At 45.3% G+C, this 24,047-nt stretch overlaps 1 protein-coding gene across 16 annotated transcripts in view; it reads right to left on the bottom strand.

Annotated features, from left to right (window-relative positions):
* TRRAP (transformation/transcription domain associated protein) overlaps positions 1–24,047 on the bottom strand; it is a 111,179-nt gene that overhangs the window by 47,824 nt on the left and 39,308 nt on the right. For 8 of the 16 annotated variants that reach the window (XM_049699245.1, XM_049699246.1, XM_049699247.1 and 5 more), the window contains exons 26-45: positions 23,247–23,507; positions 22,547–22,708; positions 20,287–20,383; positions 18,598–18,719; positions 18,102–18,272; positions 14,717–14,785; positions 12,293–12,346; positions 12,143–12,163; positions 10,367–10,486; positions 10,008–10,127; positions 9,458–9,622; positions 9,180–9,361; positions 8,754–8,952; positions 8,193–8,321; positions 6,183–6,449; positions 4,580–4,786; positions 3,380–3,538; positions 3,150–3,284; positions 2,676–2,786; positions 1,648–1,794 (exon numbers count right to left, since the gene is read on the bottom strand). In XM_049699245.1, coding sequence (XP_049555202.1) covers positions 1,648–1,794; positions 2,676–2,786; positions 3,150–3,284; positions 3,380–3,538; positions 4,580–4,786; positions 6,183–6,449; positions 8,193–8,321; positions 8,754–8,952; positions 9,180–9,361; positions 9,458–9,622; positions 10,008–10,127; positions 10,367–10,486; positions 12,143–12,163; positions 12,293–12,346; positions 14,717–14,785; positions 18,102–18,272; positions 18,598–18,719; positions 20,287–20,383; positions 22,547–22,708; positions 23,247–23,507 — 2,898 coding nt within the window. The remainder of the gene's footprint in view (positions 1–1,647; positions 1,795–2,675; positions 2,787–3,149; positions 3,285–3,379; positions 3,539–4,579; positions 4,787–6,182; positions 6,450–8,192; positions 8,322–8,753; positions 8,953–9,179; positions 9,362–9,457; positions 9,623–10,007; positions 10,128–10,366; positions 10,487–12,142; positions 12,164–12,292; positions 12,347–14,716; positions 14,786–18,101; positions 18,273–18,597; positions 18,720–20,286; positions 20,384–22,546; positions 22,709–23,246; positions 23,508–24,047) is intronic. The other 8 variants (XM_049699255.1, XM_049699252.1, XM_004268920.3 and 5 more) reach the window with 3 other exon arrangements.

The raw sequence follows: 24,047 nt of genomic DNA on the forward strand, positions 1-24,047 counted from the left end.
ACACACAGATGAGATAAACAGTACAGCGAATTACAAACAGAAACCAAGCGAAATTAAAACTACACGTGTCAATAAGTACTTGGAAATGAAATAAACAACCACTGAAGAATAAACACATTAGATACATAAACGACCACCATATTTTATTAACACAGTAGGATTTCGTAATCTTCCTTTTAATAAATTTGCTTTAAATATTTAGTCAAACTTCCCTTAAGCTCATGAAAGATATTAATATTCAATATTTAGTACTAAAATTTTGAAAAATCACTAAAATCTGGTTTAAAAAGGCAACTGTTGCAATGAATTTTGCTTTTTTCTCACGTTTTTAGTTAAAATACACATATCCTTCCAAAAGGAAGTATCTTTGAAACTGTGTATCATGAAATCAATCGAAGAGATTGTCAGCATTAAAAAAGAAAGAAAGGGCTTCCCTGGTGGCGCAGTGGTTGAGAGTCCGCCTGCCGATGCAGGGGCTGCGGGTTCGTGCCCCGGTCCGGGAAGATCCCACATGCCGTGGAGCGGCTGGGCCCGTGAGCCATGGCCGCTGAGCCTGTGTGTCCGGAGCCTGTGCTCCACAACGGGAGAGGCCACAACAGTGAGAGGCCCGCGTACAGCAAAAAAAAAAAAAAAAAAAAAAAAAAAAAAAAAAAAAAAAGAAAGAAAGAAAAAAAAACCAAGAGAATAAAATAGAAAATAGAGTACAAGTTTTACAGTAAGGACTTAAGTTTGGCCTCACAACACGTGTCTGTGGCTGACGCACACACATGCCCTGCAGGTGCACCGTGTGTGTGCACTGCTGTGAGGCAGATCATGGGGAAAGGCAGGAAGTCAGTGTGAACAGACCCATCGCCCTCAGAAAACGTCAGCCTGTGAAGGGGCTGAACTTGATTCAATGGTGACTACATTTGATAGGAAAATAATTTGACCTTTCAAAGAGAAAAAGAGGAAAGAAATCTGCAAATAAGTTAAGCAGCAAGCATGTGCCGCAGACTCAGGGGGCCTATTACTCTGTTTCCATAACACAGGTTAACCTGTGTAGCCTTTCAAAAAACTTGAGCAATGATACTAATCTTTGCAGCACAAAATAACAAATGCTTACAGTAGGTATGATCATCCTGAGACCAAAAGCTTTCAAATTTCACCACAGAACTAGATAAACTGAACTGTATCCTGGTAATGACATGGATAAGGCAAGAGAACAGCTTCTGCAACCTCCAGAAAATTACAGAATCGTGGTTTTTACAGAAACAAAAACAACCAAAAAATCCAACAAATAATCAGCCATCTGGGGCTATCTCTAGTTACCTGACTATACAGTGCTATGTCCATCATTCAATCTATTTTAAAAATTCAACTTTACTTTAAAGGTGGTTGCATAAGTCAACTAAAAATGTTTATTCCATGCCAGCGGGTAGGTGGGTTTAAGAAATTAATCTGTGAAAGGCAAGAGAACTATTCTGTTTTCAAAACTCCCATCTCTCCCTGGGGTGGAGGTGAGAGCTGAAGATTTAGAGCCATTTTCAGCGAATGACACTCCCTCCTCATTAGCCAGCGGCCACAGGAAGAGGCGAAAGGGGCCATGACCAGCCGCGGGCAAGGAGATTGGGGTTGGTGGCCCGCCCGTGCCTGGGCCCTCGCACCTACCACGCTCATTAGCAGCTTGTCGAACCACTGGAGTTTGAGCTCCGACTTGGACCACATGTCTGGTCGCAAGGCTGTCTTCAGGAGAGTGACACACCGGCGGGACAGCACCTCCCCAGGAGACCCCGCAGTGCTGGTGTTGTCGTTAACCTGGAAGTTCACTCACGTTCAAGCCCGAGTTTCCCAGCACACGTGTTCACAGGCCTCTCACCAGCTGCTGCCCCGCGCCCTCCCACCCCAGCGCTCCACCTCCTCTCCTGTCTGACTCAACCTTGCCTCAACCCAGCTGTCTCTGCTCCCCCTGGGGACACTCCCTCCTCCCTCACAGTGGGTCAGTGGTGATCTGCACTCATTTGTGTGATTAATCCATCAGCTGGGCCTCCCAGGCCGTGCCCAGCACGCTGCAGCACACAGGAAAGGATCGGTTGAAGAGTTTAGAAGACTGTTTTCAGTACTTGGAGATCCTCAATAGTGTTGCAAGATATACTATTTTTTAATAATTATAAAAACTACTTTGTAAGGGAAATTTCAGTTACAAGCTTTTTTGAAATATAAAAATGAAGTTTCAGGAATTGATTCCCAACAACTCCATGAAAATATATTACTGATTTGAATGATAAATGCAAGTTATAAAGCAGCTGAACTACTAATGTTGTCCATAACTTATGTAGGTTGGGTCATCCCAACACCTTTATGACACAGATAACTCGAAAGTCAAGTGATCTGCCCAAGATCACTGAACTGCCATGTTTCCCCAACACCAAGATGCTATTATAAGCTATACCATTACTTCATCACCACTGAAAAAAAAATGTTTTTTTAAATCGTATTATAAAACACAGGCAGATTTCAGATATTAGCAAGTCACAAAATAAACGGAATTTGGTATGAAAGGGACAAAACTAGCTCTCAGACCCTGGTTTGTCTATTTCTTTTTTGACCAAACCATCACAGACAATCAAACTCACTGGAGCCTATCAAGCAGCCTTTGTTCAGAAGGATCCCTAACCTGAGACACACAGATACCACACCTGACAGGCCACGCGGATGAGGAAGTTCACCACGGTGTCCGTGTGCTGCTTGTCAATGGGCTTGGCAAGGAGGGAGTCCGCACCTGGCAGAGACTGGCTCCGCCCAAACACCTGGAGACAGAGGGAAGAGAGTTCTCAACAGCGCAGCCCACTAACTGCACGCGGCCCTCCTCCCCGGGGCAGACCCCATCCTGGACGTCAGGGACACCACTGGCGGGCATGGTCTCCACAGAAGGACAAGCAAAGGAGCCGTGGAGAAAGTATGGGGTAGCCATGGAGAAAGTATGGGGAGAAAGTATGGTGACCAAGGTCCAGGAAGCCAGCAATGTGGGACATCGTGGGGTTTCTAGCTGTGGGCGCAGCCTTTCCCAGCTGTCCTGCTGGCATGGCGCCGGGCACTCGGCCCACATTCAAAGTTTGTTGGATAAATGAACCATAAAAGGCGGCACTCGCAGCCTGTGCACGTGCTCTTACTGCGCTGATGGCTCCCGTCGCCGTCCTGAAGCGCTTCACTTCCTGTGCAGAGTCCACCGACAGGCCTCTTTTAATGGAAGATGAGACAGAGTTGACTCCTTCTCCACTTGTATTTGGGTCCATGTCTGCATCCGGCTTAAAGAAACACACACACACTTGACCTTCCTGACTGTTGTCCAGGGAGAGGCATAAAGAACAGTCAGGGAAGACTCGAGGGGCTGACGCCCTACCTGCTGGTCCTTGATCCTCTGCAGCTCCCACTTGATGACGACTTCGGACAGGTCCACGGCCAGCCGCCTCTGCTCGATGGTGACGCTGGGTGTGAAGCCCAGCCTTTGCATGGCGCTGACCATGTGCTGCACCAGGTGGTGCCGCACCGGGTAGTACACCTGCGGGCGCGGGCCAGGTCACGCCAGGGACACTGCGTGCCGCCCCGCACGCACGCCCACGTAACCCACCTCGGCCCCAACACACACAGCCCAACCTCCTGCCCAAGAATTCTGAACCATAACTTTAGCAAAGAAATTCTCATCACCTTTTGTATGTGTGTTTACCACTCCCCCTCCCCCCTACTGAGTCCCAACATAAGAGCGTGTTTCAGCCTTTTAGGACCATCTTTAAAAAATGCTGAACACCGAATTATCTTTAGGTAGGCAAGTCTAGTCACGTGTGTTAAACTTCAGACTTGATGTCATACAAATTAGCCATGCCAAGAGGCAAATTCCCAACTCTAAAAGAGCTGGCTGTAAAAGAATTAGCTTTTAACTCAATCCTTTCTCCTTTACCCAAACATCTACAAGGAATATCTACATATAAATAAATCCAACAAAGGGGGTGATCTGGTTATAGAGAAGGAGGTGCCAGCGACACCTTCAAGCCAAGTTACCAAAATCTAGAGTTAATGACAACTACCTCCCACCTTAGAGCAACAACTCATCTGTATTCGTGGACAACTGAGTACAGCTGACCCTTGAACAACACAGGGGTCAGTGGTGCCCACCCCTGACAGAGTCACAAACGCAAGCATAAACTTTACAGTCGGCCCTCTCCATCCGTAGTCCCACATCTACAGATTCAACCAAGCACAGAACATGTAATACCGTAGTACGTTTATTGAAAAATATCTGCATGTAAGTAGACCCACACAGTTCAAACCCTTGTTGTTCAAAGGTCAACTGTACTTACAAGAAAAATGCCATCTTAGCAAAAAGCTTGTACCAAGGACACATTCTCTAAACTACAGCAATTTCCATGTTGATAAGGCCATACACATACCCATACTAACCAATGGATCAGAATTACCTTTACTGAAAGATGTATGACCACCTTATTATTGCAGAAAACGAAGACAGGTGAAACTTCAAAGCAAATGCCTGACAGGGTATTTGCTCTGAAGCAATTGACATCAATGTACAGTATTTCCTACACACCTTGAAGTGCTGCACTATCAAATGCAAAATATGAACCAGCTGGGGGACAGTGTGCCCCTCCTCCACGATGATCTTCCTCGTCCAGTGGGTCAGCATCTGGTGCCCGTCCTCCATTCGGGCAGGCACCGCTGGAGTCAAAATAGCCATCGCCTGCCTGACAATTGCTCGGGCTTCCATTGCATGGGCCTTGAGAAGACTGTGAAAAACCTAAGACAGGACAGAAATACTGATAGAATGAAGGTTTTAAAAAACAAGATAAAAACAATCACTTAGAACTAAGGCATGATATTTCTGCAAAACACTTTAAAGAAATTCCTTAGGGCTCTCTTATTAGGAAAGACCGCAGTAGTTACGTTCTCTTTTCATTCGGTTTTGATGAACATGCTTGCTCTAACATTTTCTGAGCACCTACTATGTGCCCGTGCTGAACTAGGGTGGAGCATACAAAGACGAGCAGGACCCAGCTCCTCTGGCGTAACCAGTGGGAAGTCGGTTGAGGGATACAGATCATTTTACTCCAGCCCCAGGGTAGAAAATGGAGTGAAAGGGGCCACTCTCAGAGACAGTGCTGAATTAGTTCACGTGAAGGTCTGATGGAAGTGAGGTCATGGGAACACAGACCAGCCGACTGGCACTGTGGGTGGAGGGGACAGGATGGGGGCTGGAAACAACAGAACTTGCTGAGCCTGCATGCCTGGGAGAATGACAGGGTGTCACAGATGCCCCTGGGGTCTCTGGTCCAGAGAAGTTCCCAAGAGGGAGTGGTCAGAGGAAACAATCAAGAGTGACTCACAGGACAGGACGAGAGCCAGCACTTACCAGGTGCTTAATGGGACAGACAGGCTGAGTGCTCAAGTGCATGATTACATTTAACTCTTACACAGGGACAGTGACGAACTCAGTCAGAGTCACGGAACTCAGGAGTGGAAGAAACAAAACTCAAACTCAGCCTGCCTGACATCAAAGCCTAACCCACTGAGCAATGCAAGGAACAAGTGCTTCAGGTCGTCAACCCAAAGAGGGGTTAGGAGACAAGGGTTCAAGAGTGCCTACTGTCTGTCTTTAGCTAAGGCGTGGGCCGGGGCCCTTGACTGACACATTTTCACGGAACAGGTAGAGAAGCATGAGGCGGACAAGGCAGACACTGTCTTATTTCAAAAGCAAGGCTGCAGAGGAAGGAGCGGGCAGAGCAAGAACAGGGAGGAAGGGTGAGAATGAATCGTCGTGGACGTTTCACAGTCACAAAAAGACGGCAGAGAGGAGCATTTTTTTTTTTTTTTTTTTTGCGGTACGCGGGCCTCTCACTGCTGTGGCCTCTCCCGTTGCGGAGCACAGGCTCCGGATGCGCAGGCTCAGCGGCCATGGCTCACGGGCCCAGCCGCTCCGCGGCATGTGGGATCTTCCCGGACCGGGGCACGAACCTGCGTCCCCTGCATCGGCAGGCGGACTCTCAACCAGTGTGCCACCAGGGAAGCCCAGAGAGGAGCATTTTTAAATGTACTGGGAAGGACAATAAATAGGGAAGCAGGCTGCGCTTGCGCTCGTCCGCGGAAGCAGCATGTGCGCGTGGTGTCGGGTGGACGGCAGGGAGCCCGCTGAGTACCTGCAGGACTATCTTCTTGTGTATCGCAAACTTGGCGATAATGTGGGCCAGCAGCAAGTGGCCGCTGTACTTGCAGGCGGGGTCCACGCAGGCCTTGGAGAGCAGGCAGGGCCACGCGAAGGTCATGAGGCGGCGCAGCTTGCTGTTGCGGTTCTTGTTGTTGTCGTGGACGTGGTGGGGTGCGTGCTCCACCAGCAGCGTGGCAAACTGCAGCAGGTAGATGCGCAGCGAGTCCAGCATGTCCGCCTGCTTCTCCGGGTCCAGGACCTGCGAGAGCACGAGCACAGGATGCACTTCTGGTCTGCTACCTCTGAAAGGTCACTCGACAAGTCTAAGCCTTGAAACACACAAACTCTCTCTCTCTCTCTCTCTCCCCCCGCACAAAATATTAAGCTCCACCGTGATGGACTCAACGACGTCACATCAATTTTCCTTTATTACATACAGATGACAAACTCGATACATTTATTTTAATGCTGAAAAAAGGGGCAGGCTTAGAAGTCAGAATGCAGTGGGCAAAGGGGCTTGAGGTAGAAAAGGAATACTAGCTCTTCAATGTAAGGTGATTCAGGACTGAGTTTCTTAATTTCCAAGTAATTGAGAATCTTTTTCGAGTCAACCATTAATTACCTTGTCCTTACTTTTTAGTATTATCAGAAAATGTTACCTACCAAAAAATCTGTTTTTTAAAAAACTGTTATGCTTTCCTATGCAATCAAGTATGTGACAGATTTTTCCATGTGTTTCATGAATATAAGAAGAAAATGCGCACTCTGAGGAACATGTTACACGTCCCTAGTGAGTCAAGCATACTGACTGCACCATCCAGTAAATACCCTAACCACCTTCCGCCTCTCAGAGGACCTGCCAGAATAAAGTCTTCCACAATAACTGTGTTTTCACCAGGGCGCCCTCTCCCCTGGATGTGCTGCCTCACGGCAGCCCCTCCCAGGGCGCCAGCCTGCCCCGCACCATTTACCCCCATCGACGCTTGAGATCCCAGCTCCTCACTTGTGCCGAGTCGGCAGCGTCTGGCCCCAAGGACACAGCCTAGAGAAGGCAGTAAACGGGAGGGGCCGAGTCCAGGTCACCATCTCCCCACAGCTGCCCAGAACAAGGCAAATATCAGTATGTGGACCAAAGATAATTCCTTGGGCTCAGCTCTCACTTCCACAGGAGGGTGGGCGTGGGGTCAAAACTGCAGGAAGGAGGGCCGTCCTAAGGGACAAAGACTACAGGAGGCCCAGCGACCTGTCCATGTGAACAGCACTCCCTCTGCCTGGACCCCAGGACGGAGCAGTGAGGAAACCACTGTGTCCTCTCCGAGGGCAGTGACTCACCGGTGGCACACTACAGGCGGGAATGCCCACGGCTCACAGCGCTCCACCACCAACCGTGCACAAACACTCAGTGCAACAACCTCAAGGCACACTCGGCATCTGCCGGTGAAGTTCAATAGCCTAATGGCAGAGGACAGCCGAGGCACCATGGGAAACACAGCACAGGCATTCCTCAAGCAGACACTTGATTCCAAAAGCCTCACTAGTGCAAACTGGAAACACTATTGTAAAAGTGCTGAGACCCAAGCTAACTTCAGACACCCTAGTGCCACAACGACGTTCATGAACTTGGCAGCAAAGGGGTACAGCGGCAACTGGATCCAGTCTAATATTCTCACTGGCTTCTAGGGGATTCTTTTGCAAAGCTAAAGATGTAAACAGATCTTGAAAACTCTACTGACCAGCAATAGAGGTTTCTACAAAACAAATGTGACATCTGAATTTTTCACTGAGATATATGCTGTTTCTCACTGGAATCTATTAATGTGGAAAAGATAATTCATTCCAAATGGAGGCTGCCTTAATAAATTCACTAGTAAGAATTATAATGTTCTGCTATAAATTAACGCAATCATGAAAAATAAAAGCCTTAGGGAAATAAGCTTATTTCCTTGAACCTGTCACATCTCCCAAGTTACTTTTCAGGCCAATGCATGGTTAGTGATGTCACCTTGGTTATAAACACACTGGTGATGCTCTCCGGGTTATCGCCTTCTGGATTGGGAGGTCCTAAGAGCTGCTCTCCTTCCCCCTTCTCAAAGCTGTATAAGAAAGCAGGATTCAAGATATGCTGCAGAACCTACAAAAAAATTTTACAATGAAGGAGAAGGAAAACAAAGCCATGCTCTCTATCTCTTTCACTAGGTGGCAGGACCACCAGCTTGGTTATGCTGCACCATCAAGTTAGACTTCAATCAAGGGTGCAGCTAATAATCCTGTCTTTTATTACAATGGCAACTGTAAAGGTAGGTTAAAAACTTGAGGGAAAGAGACATTGGCCTGGTTCACTCTTCTCACCTCAAACAAGTTGTTTTATAAAAACAAGGGAACTAACAAACTACTCGTCAACACTGGTTCACGGGTGGACCTGCCTTATGTTTCCCAACAATGAAATTTTCCTCATAAACGGCCCAGACGAGGAAAGGCACAGCAGAACACAAGCAGTGCCCTTGGCTCCCTAGAAAACGAGCTCAAACGCCGTGGCTTCTCCCGCAGTAACAGTGGGACCCACCTTGGCTTTCAGTTCATCTCCGAAGTTGGGGTCGTTGAAGTCCACAAAGCGAAAAAACAGGGCACGTTTTTGAGCAATGCTGTAATTTTTGGGAATCTCCTCCTCCGTATACTCTTTTAAGAACGTCATGTTGCAGAGGAAACGACCAGTGAAGGCCCGGAGCAGCTGGAACAGCAATTCTATGTCTCCGTAATTCCTTCTGAAGGGTCAAAATAAGAAGGCAGGTTAAATTATGGCAAATTTCATAACTATGTTTGATGCCCGACTTGCTTTTGAGCAGCTCAAAGTTACAGCCCGTCCTCTACAACAAATGCGATGACACACATGCAGTGAGCCAGCTATGCAGAGCTCAGGGAGGAGCAGCTCAGGGAGGAGGCTTATCGGGGAGAGCAGGCCACTTGGTGCAGAGCGCCCAGGTGCACCCACTTGCAGTAATTCAGTAGACAGTAGGCCAGCAGCTTGGGCTCCTTCCAGTTGGTGGCAGCCATGTTCTCCTTCCGGTGTCTTTCTTGGAAGGTTTCGCTGACCCACACACGTCTCAGCTGGCTCACCAGAGAGTGCTGATTGGCCAGCCAGGAGTCATCGTTTTTAACTATAATACTAATGATCTGTCAAAGAAGAGACAATGAGGATGCTGACAGGGTTCTCCCTGAGTCTTGACTAAACGTCTAAGACGTCGGGTGCCTGAGAGAGAGCCGTGCTACCTTGATGGCCTGGAACTGCAGGTCCAGGCGCAGGGTGCTGGTACTGGGTGAGCCAGGGCGCACGGCAGTCTGGGTGCCGCCGGGCAGCAGCAGCGTGATGAACCGGTTGGGGTTAGCTGCCAGCACGTCTCGAAGAGGTCTGGCATCTTTGTGCTTTAAAAAACTCTGAAAACAAAGCAGAATAAACAGCTGTTTTAAGTTAATCAAAACCCACAAAATGTTCAAATGATATAAACTCTAAGGTTCTTCCTAAATCTCTCAAGGCAGGCAAAAAAAAAATAAAATCACTGTAAGCACCCTCTTTAAAAAGTGCTTTTTATACAATAATCACACCCTGAGTTTCATAATCCTAGCAGCTCATTCGTTCATTACCACCACCAAAATCCTACAGAGAGGGATTCCTGGACTTGAGCTTTTCACATACACAACAATGTTTCTAATACTCAAATACATTAGAGAAAAATAAAGCCAGGACACTGAACAGCGATATATAAATTCCAGACTGTCGAGCATGGTGGCAGGGACCCCGACCCCAGCCCCGGGCTCCCACCATGAACATCCTGCTCCACTGGGGGTCGTTCAGCGTGGCTTCCATCATGAACAGCTCCACCGTCTGCGAGGGATGGCGGGTCAGGAACTTGATCAGAGGCTCTCTGAACGGACTGCCGGCCTAGAAAACATGTGGTGAAAACTGGACCTTCTGGGGGTTTGAGGCTCTTCTGTTCTAGCAACCTCACACGGTTCCAATGTGCATTTCTCCCCCTTGTAACTGGAGTGCACCCACCGTAAGCAAATATTAACACCCAGTATCTTTATACTGTTAGATTAACACATCTAAAATATGACAGTGAAAACATTACAAGCAATAGATGGAGGAAGAATTAGAATTAGCCCGTGTTTGACCATTACCTCGATCAACATAGCACGTTCTGTTTTCATTACGACCTCTAACAAAGGCTTGACCAGAGTTTGAGGTGCAGCTGGGATCAGATGAAAAAGGTTTATGATTGCCGAACAAATTTTCATTTCCTAATGAAGAAGACCAGAAATTATAAAATAGGCCAATTAATTTTGCCAGCGAGAGATACCAACATCACTACAGACCCTGCTAGGCTCTAGCTACATTTGCAAGGTTAGCCAACAGAAGCAGAGTTAACATGTATCAATAGAAAGCCACAACTCGCCAATCTCAGATTACAGCTGTGGCCTAAGGAAACTACCTGCCCTTGGCCTTCAGATTTCATCTGTCAGTGGAGGGGAGAGGGAGCTGACTGTGCACCTCGGTGATGGTGCTGTCTTTGCTTTCACGCACACTGACAAGTGTTGAAGTGACCTTTCGGGCTGCCAAGGTGAGCCCAGCAGGGGCGGGGGGTCATGCCCATGGCCATGAGCATTAGGATTCCCTCACGTTGCCATGACATCACGGGGTCTTCCCAATGCACTAAGTTCTGAGGGCACAGACTTCTTTTACCCTCAAAACTTAGCACAAAGTCCTCAAAAAAAATACTTGAAGTATTTACCCTGGAAATTAATTATCAGCGTAAATAAATAACTGACTGTGGTTCTAAAAATTTATCAACCAGGCCTGAAAATAAAGCTGACAAACTGCTTTACGGAATCATATGCAAAACGTGGAATGCCAAGAATTTTGCATTTTTTAACGTGCTAACAGCTCAGCGGCCAATTACTGAGTGTCATTCCGACTTTCCATTCACAGTGTCAGTTCCCACGGTTTTGTGTCCGCCATTCAGGCCATGGGGAAGGGAAGACTCCCTGATGTCCCATCCTGGGTGGCGGGTAATAGGATACCCGTGACTCTAAACCAGTAAAATGGGGATGATAAACGCCAGTCAGGAGGGACCACGTCCCGGCAGCACTGGAGATACTTCTCAAAATGTCTCTTTAAGCCAAAAGGCAAAACAGTGCGACGGGTAAGAAATGAGAAAAATCAGCTCAGCGTTGCTCCCATGCCTCCTCTAGAGTTCTCTTCTACAGTGTTTCCAAGTTTTCAGGCAGATTAAGTTCTACACTGAAATTAGAATAACCTTCTAACAATGGTACTTTCATCTTAAGGGTTTTCGTTTTCAAAGCACTGTCATGAAATCACTTCTGGCCTTCACGTCACCACCGGAAGGCAGGAATGACAGGTATTACCATCCCCATTTTACAGAAGAGGGAACGCTCAGGGCTAGGCTGTTCAAAGTCAGTGTCGTGACCACCACAGTGTGGTATGCGTGAGAGACATACACAGGGGCCTGGGTGCAGGGGGAGCAAGGAGGTTTCAGTTTGAGGCAGCTGGCCAGTCAGAGGAAATAGAACTCCTCCCTATTTCTAGCAGGTCTAATGTATTCTTTGTGGCATTTCCTCTCAAGAGGTTGTTAGATGCATGAGTTCATACAAACATTATGAGAGCAAAACCCGGCTGGATCAGAAATATTGAGATATTGCAATTCTAGCATGTAGAAAACCAGAGAACTTAGAATCTTGCTTAAAGACGTCCTAATAGAAAACATGCGTGGCACCCGGACAGTTCACGGCAATGGTACTAATACAACTCTGCCACAGACAGACAGTACAGCTCACTGCACTCAAAGGCACGACACACTCTGTCCACCACAGAACCACAAGTCACAGCAAAACCAAGTACAACAACGACCCCTCCTGCACTTCCACTGAGATTCTCACCTCTACCCCTTCCACGGCAGGCTGAACCAAAACAAAAATTACAGCATGAAGAAAGGCAACGGAAAGGTGAAAAGAAAAGAAAAGAAAAGAAAATATAAACTGTTCTTCACATTGCAAGTCATAAACTGACTTTTAATAGGTTGTTCTCACCTCAAACTGACAGAATGGAGACAAGGAACATCTCCCGCACTCTGAAATGCTTTCCTGAGGATGGGGAGGAAAATCATCTTTTTTTCTATTTATGTTATTTACACAGAACTTCCCATATACTCAATACACAGTAAGGATTATTGGGGTAAACAAGACAGTAAAGACACAATTATCAGAAAGCACATAATAATTAACAAATGCTCAACAGCAAAAAATACACCTTCCACCCTTCAGATGTCAAAACAGCCCTTCTGATGGTGTCACATGGAGTGTATTCTTCCCTAAATCAAATTTTAAAAAAAGGAGTTTTGGAATTCTTGTCTAGGGGGAGAAACTGTAAGACCCTGTTGTATGCAAATACATTAAAAAAAACTGTTTTGTTTAGAGTGAGTAATTCAAGATTATACGTGAAGTGCTGATATTTAAAAAAACCTCTTTCCCAGCTGGAGTTGGAAGAGGACCGGGGGTTTAATCCCCATCAATTAGGCATGTTTGAGGCCAGAAGAACCCAGAGGCCGTGATGCCACTCACTGGATACTTAGGCTATCCTGAGAAGGGTGTGTGTGTGTGTGTCTGTACACATAGTGTAACAGGTGGTCATGAGTTTTCCCCTGTAAGTTCAATGCCAAACAGGTAAACCTTCCTAAACGTGATGACAATGCAAAACCCTGATCATCAGGGGTACCCGATGTTATGGGGAGCTTTTATTTATTTTTATTCAACTTTTAACATGTCATTGGTTATAGTTTCTCAACTGGGCAATGTTATTTGGGGATCTGACCAAATAAACTACTTTCCAAGACCCATTCCTAATCTGTGGAGCATTCATAAAAACTATCAGAGCTCAAGGGCAGAAAGGAGGCTTGGCCCTGAGCTGAGGTCATGAAGCTGTGGCCACACTGCCTTGGACCCCAAACACCATAGCCCCTGAGCTGAGAGCCGCGGCCTTCCTCAGCAGTGGGACGTTCCCAGGCTCTCGGGGTCATGCTCATATGTTGATCGACAGGCTTCAGCAGGAAGGGGCTCAGGGACCTCCCAGTGCCCACGGCCCCACCCCCTATGCAACTGACCCCCCATCCCACATGAGCTGCAGTAAAAGTTTATCTTTTTGATCGAATGGAAGTCATTCATCTACCCATTAGGGTTTAAATGTTTATTCTAGAACTGGCTATATGTTTCAGAGAATTAACAACTAACTGTAAAAACAAATAATAAATTTAGAGCAAAAATACCTAACAGATGAGAGATGGGGAGGGAAAGTACAGAGGCACTTGCACCTACGCCCAGGAGCTCAGGCTTTTAAAATACACTCTGCTGTCCCCCATGAAGATTTCCTGATTTTTTCCCTATATATATAAAAATAACAAACCTTCAGAGAGGTCATGGATGGTTTAACACGCCTAAAAAAAGTTCAAGATCCTGTTTTAGTTTTGCTTGTTGGCTGTTTAGAAGCAGCAGGAAACAAGACTCACATAAACAAAACACCTTGACATAGAATGGTCAAAACAAAGCATAATAAAGCCAAAATAAATAAATAAAATACAAGACGGGATGAAACACAGCATCCAACAAATAGGCACAGGAGGACAAAAAGCCACATTAATTATGCCTCTGAAGAGCTCAAGGAATCCCCTCATTAGGTACTGCTGTACAATTCACTGGGCGTAACAGGAGCTTGTGGAAAACACAGTCCCACTGAGAGGACAGTCATCAAGTTTAAAAACATCTTAAAAGAATATTAACATATACAAATAAGATTAAAAACAGCAAGAACCATTCATTTTTAAGAGACAAAGTCTTTAGTGACCAACATCGGATACTTAAAAAGATTTAACTAAAGCGGTTTTCCCTCAAAACCGTAAAAAAAATGTGTTTTGAAGTACTGGCCATTTGGACTTTCAGCAAACAACTGGGGTGGGGGATTTGGACCCAGAAAACATACATGCCAATATTTATGTGATGCTTTATTACATCCTCCTTAATGCTTTTATGAAGTCCTAAAACCTCTACTTGGTTTATGAGGCAATGATGACGGAAAGCAATGGAAAACAGCAGCTGAGGACTGTAGCCTGTGCAAACAAGAGCTGCCAGAACAGTCTAGAAAGTACACTTTACTCACTTTCAAGAAAAACTAATAAAACTGAAATACATTTCAAGCTTCCCAGAATTCTCATCAACAAAAACATCATGTTAAAGTGAACAAAAGGGCGATTTTAAAGAAACATAAAAAGGAATGTTCAACAATTAAGAGAAATAAAAGCAAAATGTAAGCTAACAAAATATGTTTAACAATTTACATGGACCATAGTCACATAAAACTAGATTTCTGACCGGAATTTTAATTAAAAGCACCACTCCGACATTAGCATTGGTAACGGCAGTGCACAGTGGGGCTGCCCTCCCAGAAACACACAAGTCACTCACGTTTCCGTCGCTCCTCTGGCCCCCTTTGTGGGTGAGGACCACCACCTCCATCCACTTTCGCAGATGTTGCTGTGAAAAAATACATCCTTAGCCATTTTTTCTTGACAACAGGAGCATCTCAACTTCAAAATGCAGCTCTTAGGTGAAAACTCATATGTAATCATTACTTTCCATGCTATTTAACGTGAGAATGGCAGTGATTCTATTACTGAAATAGCGCAGCCACCGAACCAGTGATGCGAGTAACTGGCATTTGTTTATGTTCTATAAATAGAAATTTACCCTGAATTTACCTGAATTTACCCTGATACAACAACAGAAAATGTCCTGCAACCCGGCCATTCCAATACCAGGACTTTTACTCCTGTTACTCTGTGCTGCAGCTGTTCCGGGAGTGCTGCCCTGAGCCAGCATCAAGCTAGCTGTCGGGGCAGAGACGTGAACAAGCAGACATCATCCCTGTCCCTGTGGTGCTCCAGTGACAGCGGGGGAACAAGGTAAAACACAGGTGCCTGCTGTGTAACAGAAGAGCAGGAACCAGCTACAGATGAGGGCCGAGGAGTCCGGGAGGGCCCTGCAGAGGCAGACAGGCCAGAAGCACAAGGAAGGGCACTCCAGGCAGAGAAAAGGAGGGAGGCCAGAAACGGAAAGGGTGGCCACTGTGGCCGAGGGTGAGTGGGCACAGGGGGAACCCTGGGGGAGGGACTGGTGAGATGAGCACGGACCCCACAGTGCATGCGGGTAGCAATTCCCTTCCACGCGAATGAGGGCGCTCGTTCTGTGAAAAGACTGTGCTGCTGCAGGAGCAGAAGAGCGACCCCCAGGCCACAGCAACTCAGGCTGACCCAGCCTGTGGCAGCCAGGCTCCCGCCCTCAACGGGGTCCAGCAAAACCCAGCAACAAGTGCTCAGAGCCCAAGCTAAACCACACAGGGGCATCCAAACAACAGCTTCATGATTCTACACTGTCCAAACCTGTTCTTCAAAATACTGCCCTGCAGGAAGTTAACAAGCTACTTTAAATCGGACTCCTCAGTCACAAACAGGCTCAGGGACAGATGGTTCAAATACATCCACTTTTCTCTGAGCCTTTAATGTCCACAGACCTTGTAAAACTTCAAGAGGGGAACACAGTTAAGTGGTGCTTCCCAAACTTACTTAGTTACTTACTGTTTTTCACAGAAACCCTATATCTTCTAAAGCCAGTGTTCCAAGGAACACACATTGAGAAACATTAAAATAATATACATTTCTTCAAAGAAACTAAATACACTCACAAGATTTTACCAGTAAAATTCCTTGAAGGATACCATCAGAATATATATTCATAAAACCTCTATTTTACTAGAATAGCTATTTATGCCAAAGATATGAGAGTAACAAAATTAAAGGTACAGAAAATGGCCAGCTGCTTTCGGATTTCCCAAAGGAAAAAAATAACACTGATTGGTATATAAAGCTCACTTTTAGTTCAATAAGGAGATTTCCAAAACAACTAACCATATAAGAAACTTCAAGATCAAATGTCAAGCAGTTGAAATTATAAGAAAGGAAAATGTTCAGGGGTGTCTTTACGAATGCCCACCCTAGACAGTAAGGTGTCCTATCTCTTAAACTTATGCTGAAGGCTTGAGCTGTTCACCCCAAAAGTGTATCAAATGAGGGAAAACAGAGGCTGATGACTGAGCCCAGTTCTGAAGAACACGGCTCAGTAAGGACGAACGTGGCAGACCACAGGGTCCATGCGCAAGGCCAGCACCACAAACGCAGAAGCACCATAGCACAGGACCTGGCTGGACTTGGGCGAGATGGCTGGACAAACAGAAGCCTCAGTTATTCTGTATCCAAGTACATCAGCACTCTCTGCTTTCAGAGGCATTCAACCACTCAGAACATGGCTAGAATGTCAGAGAAGGAAAAAAAAAATCCCCTCAACAAACCAGAAACAAAAAACCCACGTACTTTAAGGAAGAAGACTCTTGGCCTTAGTCAGAAACTACAGATGTGATACAGTTCTGTTCTTTTTTTTTTTTTTGGCCGTGCTGCACGTCTTGCAGGATCTTAGTTCCCCGACCAGGGATTGAATCCGCACCCCCGGCAGTGAAAGTTCAGAGTCCTAACCACTGGACCACCAGGGAATTCCCTGTTTACTCCGTTCTAAAAAAAATCTGGAGAACAATGTTTACTGAATGAATTCCCAGCTCACAGATCTAACAGGTTAGACTGGAGTGAAAAAAAAAAAACACACAAAAAGAAAGTTGTTTCAGGCAGGCATGCAAAGGCAGCAAGAAATGACAGCCAACAGAGGGTAGAGAGAGACCAGTTTTAAAAGGAGACAAACATAAAAACACTAGGAGATTAGAACACATGCACAGATCTCATACATGAAAGAACCAAAGGTCATAAGATGAGGTAAGATGTGTGTATTTGATGTGCTCTGACTGGGAAGTGATATAATTTCATTTACTTTAACCATGATTATGAATGTTTGTATGCATGTAAATTGATAGGTACGTATGTGTATTACACATGGAAGCTTAAAGGGAAAGAGCCTTTCAATTTGGAAAATTACACTCTACTACTAGGGCATCACTTAAAAGTTTTAGGACCAATCATAATACTATCAATTCCCACTTAGGTATTTGGGCCATTGTTCATTTCTTAGGCGTCTGTAGACACGAAGAAACCAGCATGTGAGGTTAAAAAGCTGCATAAAAAACACATGCATGTTTGTAGTAACGTACCATGAAATTAAGTTAATAAATTACTTACAAATGTTTATTTACAGAATGCAAAATAAAGTTAATACTTGAAACCCTCTTTCATCTGTTTACACCTCTCGTTTAAACACTGTCAGATCTTTTCTTTGTGTAATTATTTCCTTGATAACTGTAAAAACTCAAAGGACTTCTAATGCTCTTACAAGTTTTTCACTGCATCACTGTCTATAAAGGCCAATGACTGGGAAAAAGCTAGATGTTCACCAAGTGGGGAATGATTCAGTACACTCTGGCATGTTCCCATCATGAAATATCAGGTAGCCATAGACAGAATGAAGAAACGCTTTATGTACTGATATGAAATGATGGGATGGTAAATGGAAAAAGTAAGATGTATGTATATATTATACTTCCCTTTGTGGGAACTAAGAGGCATATGTCCCACTACAAATGGGAAACATCTCTAGAAGGACACACAGGAAACTTGAACACTGGTGGTCCCCCAGAAGAGGAACTGGGTGGCTGGAGGATGGGGGTGGGAGGGAGGCTTTTCACAGACACCCTTTTACACCTTCTGAGTTTTAAATCATGTAAATGAATTACTCATTTAAAAAAAATAATTTAATTTTTCAGGTTTATCATAGAATTTGTATGCATTTGGCTTACCATCATCTGATCACAAAATTTATCATTGAAGGAGTTTGGGAAGAGCCTGGTCACCGAGGTCAGACGATTCACGACGTTCAGTGTCAAGCTCCGATAATCTCCCAGCATCATCAACAAAGGTCTCATATGAGTATGGATTTGATCTACTTCTATGGTAGCACCTTCTAAAAACTATTTTAAAAAAAGGTTACAAAGAAAAACAGATATCAGAGTATACTTCATAACAGAATGGAACTCATATTCAACTCTAGCAGCAAGTTTTTGCTTTGCTTGGGAAAATGGAGTATTAAACCGTATATATTCCAGAAGTTTATGATGAAATGAGGAAGACTAGTCATTACTGTTTACTTTTTAAAGGGCTCAGGATGACTATGAAACAGATAGAGACACTATTACAATCTGGTATGTTATTAACCACAGGCCGACTCCCAGGATACAGACAAGGTCAACAGGAAGAACTCAATGCAGAACTCACACCCGCCCAGCCCTCGCTCACCTTTCTCATACAGGCTTCCCCGGCCTCCTGGAGCTCACTGTTGGTTGAATTAAGGGCTTTGAAGAGGGCAGCAATGATCTTCTCTCTGGACTGAGGAAGGTAATTGCAGGCAGCAAGCGCATCTTTAGGGAGAGAAATCAATATAATTTTCATCGTTAGCCTGAAAAACGTACAATTTCCTAGTCTAAAGGCTCTTACCAACCAACAAATACATGAGTCACTAAACTTCTTTCCTAGTATCTGGCCTCTTGAAAGACAAAAGAATGCACGGCCTTCTACTCACAGGCTCACTATTATCTAAGAGTGAACACTATTACCTAAGAAGGCAACAGCCTGCCAGAAAGTCCATCATAAATCTTACTGCCCAGATAAGATGAAGAAGGGCTGAAGGAGAGAAACAATGGGAAAACAAGGGCTGAAGGGGGTCCCCAATGCACCCATGCCCCCAAGACATCCTCACAGGTGAGAGCACGGCTGAGCTGTGGGTGGACGCATGCTGAATTAGCCGAGGGTAGAGCCTCAGACTCTGGTGATGAAGGAAATAGACACACACAGCCCAGCGTCTCTCCACTATCCAAGTCTAATCAGGTGGTCTCCTCCCAACTTGGGGGGTTAAAGGCTTTGAAAATGCAAATATCCTTAGGCAACACGACATGCCTCCAGCCTCTATGTTAAAGGTTAGTTAAGGGGTAACACTGTAGCAAGAGCAATGCCCATCCCGGCTGACAGGAACGCCTGAGAGGCACCCACCAGGAAACGTGAGAAGCTCCCAACGCCACACCCACCCCAACTCTGGCTAGCTTGTCTTGAGCCCCATCCTCAAGCCCAAGTATTATGGTCTGCCTCTCAGCTCCTCTACCTCTAATTCAAGGAGGATTCGGGTAATATTTTATTAAGTGTATAAAAGTCAACAAGAGACAAAGTCAACTAAGCAACTTGTATTGGGTATTTATCAAAAAAGGGGGAAATGACTGTTTCTAAGCATGAGGGTGAGTACTGATCTAGTATACGTTCCTAAACTATGTACAATCCCTGTGCTAAACAATGATAACACATTCTTAATGAAAGCCTAGAGACAGCAGGAGTCTCAAATGCTTCTGAATCATTAAAAAGTTTAAAAAGGTCTAAATACTCCAATTCAGATGAAAATGGCAAGATAGGAATGGTATGACAACTCTCTTAAACCAGAATATTAGAGAGATACATACTTTAGAGATATATATAGTTCCCATAAGACAGCTATAAAGAGCTTACTATAGAGTAAAATCCAGTTTATTAGAGTAAAAACAATTATTTAAATCCTATATAATCCATTGACATCTCACTATGTAGTTTGATAAATATACAAACAGAACTTTTTTTTCCACCTTAAAAAGACCACAAAAAGTCAGAAAAATTAGACAACAAAAAAATGCCACTGTCTCCCTTCACTTTTTTTTTTTTTTTTGCAGTACGCGGGCCTCTCACTGTTGTGGCCTCTCCCGTTGCGGAGCACAGGCTCCGGACGCGCAGGCTCAGTGGCCATGGCTCACGGGTCCAGCCGCTCCGCGGCATGTGGGATCCTCCCGGACCGGGGCACGAACCCGCGTCCCCTGCATCGGCAGGGGGACTCTCAACCACTGCCCCACCAGGGAAGCCCTCCCTTCACTTCTGTATCCCATAACTTGTCTCATATTTACATGAACTTACTTAAGGCTGCAATTCGTAGAGGTACGAGTGACGGAAGGCTTTTATAACAGGGCAGTTTTGTTAAAGCTGAATCTTCAGCCTCGCACAAATTCAAGAGCTGCAAAAGACAGAACTTAATTTAGCCTGCTCTCACTGTGAAGACACAATAACCTTGCAAGTAACAGAACACAGCGATCTGCCACACACAACATGATTAACAAACTAAACCCAAATCCCAAACCATTTAAGTATAGAAATGTGCTTGAGCTTCCTTATTCTAAAGCAAAACTCAGTCAACCTCTGTGACACTTTCTGACCCACTCTGATACCATAATGCTTTTTCTTTACATAGAGGATCACTTTATCTAAATGCAAATTCCAAGATGGCGGGTACAACTCCTCCTCGTTCAGAGCTGCTTCCCAATGCCTTGGGCCAGTGCCCAAGAAACATACATGTTATAATTCCAGAGTTTGAGCAGCAATCCTTTTTCTTTTTTCTTTCTTTTCAAGTACAGAGTGGAATAAGCAGGAAGTGTTTCACTGGAAATACCATAACGCAGATACTCCAGTGGCTAGCCTTCCAGACACTTTAACAGACCAGTACACATTTATATATCTAATATCTAAAATACTATATATGGTGTTCTATTACTACTTTCCCCTTCTGTTGACATCCTGGAAAATCGTACCGTTTTTTCCCTTAAAGATTCCTACCTAGTAAAATATTTAAAACAGTAGAGGAGGATGTATAGAGAAAAGCATTTCAACCACCCACCCTATTCCACTCCCCAGAGGAAACCTTCAGTAACACTCTCCTCATATACAACATATTTGTATACACACACATATATAGATCCCTCTATCTATATCTAGAGAGAGAGAGCATCAGAAACTAAATTAGAAAGCCAGACTTCCAAACGTGGCCACACCAAAATCACCTGGGAACTTTTTAGGCAGTAGATTCCCAGGTCTGACCCCAAATCTACTGAACCTAAATCTTCGGGAAGAGGACTCAAGAGTTTCTATTTTCCGAAAGATCCTCACATGTTTTGATGCAGCTGGTATCCTGATAAACACTTTCAAAACCAGTTTAGATTCCCGAAATTTAAACACTCACTACCAGTTTCTGGTCTCCAGCTCCATGAGGAATTTTCCCCATAGGTTACAACACATCTGCCTCTGAAGCCCCCAAAGGAAGCTCCCCTCCCATTCTCCAGGGGCTCTCCTGGACCCTCCATCAAATCTTATGAGTGATTTTATACAAGGGACATAACAAGGTATAAATGATTTCAGCTAGAACACATGATCAATGACCTTATGTCCAAGCAAAAACATAGGACTTTAAGAATCAAGAGGTAAATTTTTCATAATCAGAAATTCAGACTTAGCGTGGATAAGGAAGGATTTGCTTCCTTACGACTTTTGCCTCAGTTCTCTGACAATGCCTCCAGAAGTATGATTCATGTCTCATAAAAATTTCAGATTGGGACTAATCAACAGCCCATTACAGAGTCTAAGAATTAATGCTTATAATTAGACTGTATTTATAGTTTAATTTCTATTTATCACTGTCTAATTTCATCCCACACTGTAATATTTACGGTGACAAACACTTATAAAGTGCCACCCACCACCGCCTGTTACCTTGGGTCAAGGGGCAAGTCAAGTCCACTAAACAAGAGCCCAGCAGGACAGCGGAATGATTAGAAACCAGGCTCTAAAACAACCGTGGTGGTTCCACCCTAAGCTCTCCAGCTCACCTGCTCTGTAGTTTTAGGTGTCTAACAAACCCTAAGGCTCAGATTCTGTATCTTCAAAATAAGAATCATCGGTATCTGTACTTCATGGGGTGCTGCCAGAACTAGGTAAGGGCACTCACGTGAAGTGAGTTCTCAACTGCAAATGGCACATTCAAGTGATTGATAAATTCAGTAACCTGGGCACCTACTGATACAAGAGTGATTAAGGTAGATGCTACAGTCTTATCTCTAGAATACAAATTCAAGGTCCTGAAGAGCAAGGCTCCCTGTGGAGGGCTAAGAGAGCTTGACAGACTCAGAAACCCCCCACATTCTACCGGACATCTCTAGTCACCATGCCTACCTCCTCGCCAATCCCGGACGTAACATACCTGTGCCAGGGCCTGAGCCAGGCGATGGCCAGTTACTATGGTCACCACCCATGCCTTCTGAGTGCTGCCTGACCAGTCTTCGTGCACAAAGACAGGTTACCAGACACACGTCATCACCATCCACACCACGCCGTACCACCACCCCCCTACCTCTGTGTAGAACACCTTATGCTCCACCACGTTAAGGTCCATTGTGAAGAGCCTGGGCTGCAACGTGGTACAGAACGTGTTCCCCTCCATCAGGCCAATCTGCGCGTTGGCAGGCTGGTGTCGGAGCAAATGCTTCTTAGGTGGGACCATATCCTGGAGAACCTGGGAGAGGCAGGGAGGAAGCATCACTGACCAGCCGCCCCTCAGAAAGCAAACACCTCTCATCACAATGTTCTAAGCCAATTAGCAATTTGAAAACCATAAATGAGATCAAAAGTTATCACAGACGTCCTTTAGTTAGGAAAGGGAGGCTCTGTTTCATATGCTGACACTGGGTCATGGAAAGATGCACGTCAGATACGTTTAATTCCTACGGGTCCAGAGTAACCTCTCTCACAACCACCACCACCAAAACAAGAACAGCACCATCAGGTTGTGCTCTACAGGCCCAGGAAACCAGCACTCTACTCCCTTGACACTCACAATTACTGATACAGACATAAACATAAGCATGTTGCTGTCTGCATGCTCTCAAAAAGAGCATATGTAATAGCACTCTGTACTGGACACAAAATTACAAATTCCATATCATCTACAAGTCAAATTTGAAGGAAAAAAAAAAAGTCTTCAAAGGTTTCAAACTAGGTTTCAAACTTCAAACTAGGTTCCAATAACACTAGTTTGGTGACAGACGTCTCACCTCCTTATGGGGTTCCATTATCACGGTCACGCTTTTCCCGGTGACCTGGGCCAGCACCTGCAGGGAGTGCATAGCCTGCTTCCTCACGGTTGAGTTTGGAGACGTGACTTCCCGAACCAGGTCATGGGTCACGTGGTGGAAGGACTTCTCCTGGGCCGCCATGATCTCCTCAGCCCTCTCCTCGTCCTTCAGGGGCGTCGCACACCTCATCAGAAGCTGCTCCAGGGTGGTCTTGGCCATGGCGACTGCCCCATTGGAAACCTGCAGGCCAGGGACTCCTTAGCACGAAAGGGGGCGATGCTGCCCACAGCACCCACGTCTCCTGCACACACTACCCCCAACAAACGCTGTCACTGGGGACGCACGGCCCTCACGCCAGCTAATGTATCAAGTCTGCTTCATTAACGTCTGCAAGGTATTCCGGTAGCTAACTCTCCTGCTCATAGGTAATTTCTGTCTGTCATTCAGAAAAGAAAATGCGGATCTAGACTTGATCCTTGTGTTTACCGAATGGATTTAAGCAGGCAATGCCCACCATCTTCTATTTGTTTGTATCTGCACAGAGGTTCATAAAGAACGCGACTCCTATAGAAACTTCTGGCCAGTTAAGTACTCTGGCCAGGGGCTGTTCATCAAGACAGACAAGTATTTAGATCCTCAAAGAAAGAGAACCTGAGGGCTCTGATCTGTCCTTTCATTAAAGATGCTGTAATGTTTTCTAAGCTTCTAGGAGAGCATATTTGCAGAACTGTCTGAAACCAACTGTGCTCCAGGCAAAGCAGCATCTTGAACCAGGATGGT

The sequence above is a fragment of the Orcinus orca genome, chromosome 16 (genome assembly GCF_937001465.1).
Source record: "Orcinus orca chromosome 16, mOrcOrc1.1, whole genome shotgun sequence".
Lineage (NCBI taxonomy): Eukaryota > Metazoa > Chordata > Mammalia > Artiodactyla > Delphinidae > Orcinus > Orcinus orca.